A 5,325-nucleotide genomic window follows, 5' to 3' on the forward strand; every position below is an offset into this window, starting at 1 on the left:
CCTAGGCCGCAGGACTGCACCCCTGCCTCTGGGCCCAGCCGCAGTGAGGACTTTGTACCAATGGGGGTGGGGAGGATGGAGAGAGGGCAGGGGCAGAGTGCCATGGGTCCCAGGCCCTGGCTGTCCTGGGCAGGGGTGCTCAGGTAAGGTGGGGTCAGGAGGCACCCCAGTGGGGCTGATCATTAGCAGTCATGGAGGCTGTGAGAGGCAGGGAGAGAGCACCCCAGGACCCCCTTCTCCAGGCCACGCACTCCCTGTGTGGGCGCCCTAATATCTGATAGGTCTCTATTTGTCAGGGACCTGCAGGAGCCTTAGAGCAGATTGTGGGGCCTTGACAGGGGCATTTCAGAGAAAGTCAGGATCTGCCTTCGTGTGTCTCCCTTGATGAAGGGGCCACGGCAAGATCCTCCCAGCTCAGGGGTTCATGCCTGGGCACACATGCAGGATTCTGCAGGCCAGTGTGCACCGAGCCCCCAACTTGGGCCTCCCTACTTCAGGTGACCAGAAGTCAGCAGCTTCCCAGAAGCCCCGAAGCCGGGGCATCCTCCACTCACTCTTCTGCTGTGTCTGCCGGGATGATGGGGAGGCTCTGCCCGCCCACAGCGGGGCGCCCCTGCTTGTGGAGGAGAATGGCGCCATCCCCAAGGTGCGTGGGGGCCAGGTGGGGCCGCGTGAGCACCTGTACTAAGTATTCAGGGTTTTAGGGGAAGGGGCTCCTAACTGAGCTTTTCAGGATGGACTTGCAGACCTGCAAGGTGAAGAGCAGGTGGGTGGCAACCTCCCCTGCCAGGCCCTGCCTACTGTGGGGAAACTGAATTCTCATAAGTGGAAGCTATTTTCTACCTTGGTTTTCAGAGAGGTCTCAGAGAACCAGGAGGCCTACCCAAGCCCCAGAGCTGGCAGGGGCAAAGCTGGGAAGGGGGAAGTATCTGTCCCCTGGGCCCGGGGTTCCTCTGGAGAGGTCTAGGGGGAGAAGCCTACATGGGAGGAAGGATGGGCCTGGAGAGAGGCACCCCAGCCAGCGTCACCCTCCCTATAGCAGACCCCAGTCCAATACCTGCTCCCTGAGGCCAAGGCCCAGGACTCAGACAAGATCTGCGTGGTCATCGACCTGGACGAGACCCTGGTGCACAGCTCCTTCAAGGTGGGCCCTGCTCAACGGTCCTCAGCCTGGGTCTTGGAGGGGTCCCCCACCCTGGCCTGGGAGGGAGGTGTGTGCTGGGCCCCATGCCCTGGGGCTCCTCCTCTTAACTCCAGCAGCTCTTTTCCCCCCACAGCCAGTGAACAACGCGGACTTCATCATCCCTGTGGAGATTGATGGGGTGGTCCACCAGGTGAGGGCCAGGAAGAGGCAGTGGTGGGCTTGGCATTTGCCTCCCAGTCCCTAGGTTCTTCCTACCAATCTGGAGCGCCTCGGATGGGAATTGCATACATGTGGAATGTCAGAGACCCAGAGAGGGCGTGAGACTTGCCCCAAAGTCACACAGAACCTCAGGGGCTTGTGCTGACTCCAGGCCTGCCGAGTGGGCTCCTCCTCTAGGCTCCCCCATGCTGTGCCCCCTCGCCCCACCCTGCCCGGGACCCAGTTCAAGTAATTCAGGATAGGTTGTGTGCTGTCCAGCCTGTTCTCCATTACTTGGCTCGGGGACCGGTGCCCTGCAGCCTTGGGGTGAGGGGGCTGCCCCTGGACTCCTACACTAGGCTGAGGCAGGGGAAGGGACTGGGAATTAGTGACCTCATGAGGTAGGACTGGCCAGTGGAGTAGAAGTTTTGATCGTTTTTGGGGTGGGGGTGGCAGTTTCCCAGCAGTGGTCAGGGTAGCTGGCCAAGTGGAGCCTGCAGGCCCAGCCTCCTTCCTGTGCGCCTCTGCCTCCCTGGCCCATGCCCTCCCAGCCCTTGGCCACCCCCACACTGCCCCACTGGCCCGCAGCCGCCTCACTGGTCCGCCCCCCAGGTCTACGTGTTGAAGCGGCCTCACGTGGATGAGTTCCTGCAGCGAATGGGCGAGCTCTTTGAATGTGTGCTATTCACCGCCAGCCTCGCCAAGGTGAGCCCCACAGGGGTCCTGGGGCAACCGTACTCTCCCACCCACCTCCCACATGCAGCCCAATGAACCTGCAGGCCCCAGGATGACCCACCTCTTGCTCCCAGTATGCAGACCCAGTAGCTGACCTGCTGGACAAATGGGGGGCCTTCCGGGCCCGGCTGTTTCGAGAGTCCTGCGTCTTCCACCGGGGGAATTATGTGAAGGACCTGAGCCGGTTGGGCCGAGACCTGCGGCGGGTGCTCATCCTGGACAACTCGCCCGCCTCCTATGTCTTCCATCCGGACAATGCCGTGAGTGCGGGCTGGACTGGGACTGGGACAGGAGCTGAGGCCCAGGAAGGGGTCAGTCCATTCAGCCCACCTTGGCCTCCCGGATTCCCATTTGGGGGGTGGGTGCCCTCCCAGTCCTTCCTGCATTCAGTTGCCTGTGCCTGCTGCCCACTGCCCTCATCCACCTGCCCTGCAGCCATGTGGTCCTTTCCCCTCACACACAGCAGAGCATCTGCCATGCACAGGGGCCCCAAAAGGGCAACCAAGTTTGGAAAGTTTCAACTTTTCCAACTGCCAGTTGTGACCTACTGATGGCTCACATAATTAATTTAGTGGGTCCTGATAGGGAATTTTAATAAAATGAAATTGAATAGAAAATATCCCGTCGGGTGCAGTGGCTCATGCCTGTAATCCCAGCACTTTGGGAAGCTGAGGTGAGCAGGTAGCTGAGCCCAGCAGTTCAAGACCAGCCTCGGCAACATGGTGAAACCTTATGTCTACAAAAAATACAAAAACTAGCCAGGCATGGTGATGCATGCCTGGAGTCCCAGCTATGCAGAAGGCTGAGGTAGGAGTATCACTTGAGCCCTGGAGGCAGAGGCTGTGGTGAGCCAAGATTGCACCACTGAACTCCAGCCTGGGCAACAGAGCAAGACCCTGCCTCAAAAAAAAAAAAGTATCCGAGTGCTTTGCACAAATAAGGTTAAGAATTGTGAAGCTTTTGCATTGTTAGGTTTATAAATGTGTTTTTCTGGGGGTTGCTGTCAAAAAAGTTTGAACACTATGGGTGAGGGGTTTTCAGAAACTGCATGATCTGAGTAGTAGCTACATAGGGCTGGCCTGGAAATTCTGCACTCAGGACCACCTGCCCCCCTCACCTTCCTACACCCACTTCCCCAGGTACCGGTGGCCTCGTGGTTTGACAACATGAGTGACACAGAGCTCCACGACCTCCTCCCCTTCTTCGAGCAACTCAGCCGCGTGGACGACGTGTACTCAGTGCTCAGGCAGCCACGGCCAGGGAGCTAGTGAGGGTGATGGGGCCAGGACCTGCCCCTGACCAATGACACCCACACCTCCTCCCAGGAAGACTGCCCAGGCCTTTGTTAGGAAAACCCACGGGCCACCGCCACACTCAGTGCCATGGGGAAGCGGGCGTCTCCCCCACCAGCCTCGCCAGGCGGTGCAGGGGCAGCAGGCTGCACTGAGGACTGTGAGCCCCATGCCCCATGTCAGTGCCTTCGAACCTCCTCCCCCATTCTCAGGGGACCTGAGGGGCCCTGCCTGCTGCTCCCTTTTTCTGTCTGTGTCCATGCTGCCATGTTTCTCTGCTGCCAAATCGGGCCCCTTGGCCCCTTCCGGTTCTGCTTCCTGGAGGCAGGGTTCCTGCCTTGGACCCCCAGTCTGGGAACGGTGAACATCAAGTGCCTTGCATAGAGCCCCCTCTTCCCCGCCCAGCTTTCCCAGGGGCACAGCTCTAGGCTGGGAGGGGAGAACCAGCCCCTCCCCCTGCCCCACCTCCTCTCTTGGGACTGAGAGGGCCCCTACCAACCTCTGCCTCTGCCTTGGAGGGAGGGGAGAAGGTCTGTTACCACTGGGGAAGGCAGCAGGAGTCTGTCCTTCAGGACCCACAGTACAGCTTCTCCAGGGCCAACAGCTGAGGGCTGCTCCCTGCATCATCCAAGCAACGACCTCAGACTTTTGCCTTAACCAGCCCTGGGGCTTGGCTCCCCCAGCTCTGAGTGTGGGGGCATAGGCAAGACCCCCCTTGTGGTGCCATATAAATATGTACATGTGTATATAGATTTTTAGGGGAAGGAGAGAGGGAAGGGTCAGGGTAGAGACACCCCTCCCTTGCCCCTTTCCTGGGCCCAGACGTTGGGGGGAGGGAGGGAAAGGATTTTTACATTTTTTAAACTATTTTCTGAATGGAACAAGCTGGGCCAAGGGGCCCCAGGCCCTGTCCTCTGTCCCTCACATCCCTTTGCTCCGTTCATTCATTCAAAAAAGCATTTCTTGAGCACCTTCTGTGCCCAGCATTATGCTAGGCACACCAGCTAAGTGTGTGTGTGTGGGGGGGTCTCTACGCCAGCTCATCAGTGCCTCTTCACCCACCCGACTTCACCGGTGCCTTTGCGGGATCTGTAGGAGGTGGGACCTTTTGTGGGGTTTGGGGATCTCCAGGGAGCCCGACCAAGTTGTCCCCCTCCCCTGTGCCAACCCATCCCCTACAGCCCCCTGCTGGCTGGGGGCAGCTCCCAGGATATCCTGCCTTCCGACTCTTGTTTCTGAAGCCCCTCCTCCTAACATGGCAATTCCGGAGGTCAAGGCCTTGGGCTCTCCCCAGGGTCTAACGGTTAAGGGGACCCACATACCAGTGCCAAGGGGGATGTCAAATGGCGATGTCGTTGTGCCCCCTTACCCCAGAGCAGGTGGGGGGGCGAATATGGTTGGCCTGCATCAGGTGGCCTTACCATTTAAGTGCCTTCTCTTTGACAGAGCCCCAGTGTAATGAGAACTAAAGAGAAAGCCAGACCCCCATCTTGTTTCTGTGGTTATTGCGGGGTACTTAAGCAAGTGGGGTGTGGGCCTTGCGCCTGCCGTGGGACCCCCGCTTCAGCACACCTGGAGGGGCTGCCCGTCCCTCGACACTTCAGGTGGGAATGGGCAGCGTCAGAGCACAAATTTGAGCCTCCAGGCTGTGGTGTTCTACCTCTCCCCGCCTCGGGGATGTGGTCTGCAAAATGGAGATGTACCCTCTTGGCAGGGCTAATTAAATGCCTGGACACACAACGGGATACTGCTAGCTGGAAAGCAAAATTCGAAGGCCTGGGGAGGGGCAGTCCTGGAATGCGGCGGGGAAGGGGGCGCGGCCTCTGCCCTGGAGCGGCAGGGGCAGGGCTTGTGCGGTCCCGAAGGCAGAGGCGGGGAGCGGGGCGAGGCTCGGGGTGGAAGCTCCAGCGGCACAACTTGTTGGTTTGGGTGCGGCGGGCTTCGGCGCCTAGCTCT

The 5,325-nt window shown here is 59.5% G+C and overlaps 1 protein-coding gene across 2 annotated transcripts in view; it reads left to right on the plus strand.

The window, feature by feature from the left end:
- The window catches only part of CTDSP1 (CTD (carboxy-terminal domain, RNA polymerase II, polypeptide A) small phosphatase 1), a 7,630-nt gene extending 2,775 nt beyond the window's left edge, over positions 1 to 4,855 (plus strand). For both annotated transcript variants that reach the window (XM_011964597.1, XM_011964596.1), the window contains exons 2-7: positions 498 to 646; positions 1,043 to 1,144; positions 1,278 to 1,334; positions 1,955 to 2,047; positions 2,152 to 2,337; positions 3,217 to 4,855. In XM_011964597.1, the coding sequence (XP_011819987.1) occupies positions 498 to 646; positions 1,043 to 1,144; positions 1,278 to 1,334; positions 1,955 to 2,047; positions 2,152 to 2,337; positions 3,217 to 3,345 (716 nt within the window). In that variant the 3' untranslated portion in view covers positions 3,346 to 4,855. The remainder of the gene's footprint in view (positions 1 to 497; positions 647 to 1,042; positions 1,145 to 1,277; positions 1,335 to 1,954; positions 2,048 to 2,151; positions 2,338 to 3,216) is intronic.
- The last annotated feature ends 470 nt before the right edge of the window (positions 4,856 to 5,325 follow it).

This window comes from Mandrillus leucophaeus, unplaced genomic scaffold (genome assembly GCF_000951045.1).
Source record: "Mandrillus leucophaeus isolate KB7577 unplaced genomic scaffold, Mleu.le_1.0 Scaffold70, whole genome shotgun sequence".
Lineage (NCBI taxonomy): Eukaryota > Metazoa > Chordata > Mammalia > Primates > Cercopithecidae > Mandrillus > Mandrillus leucophaeus.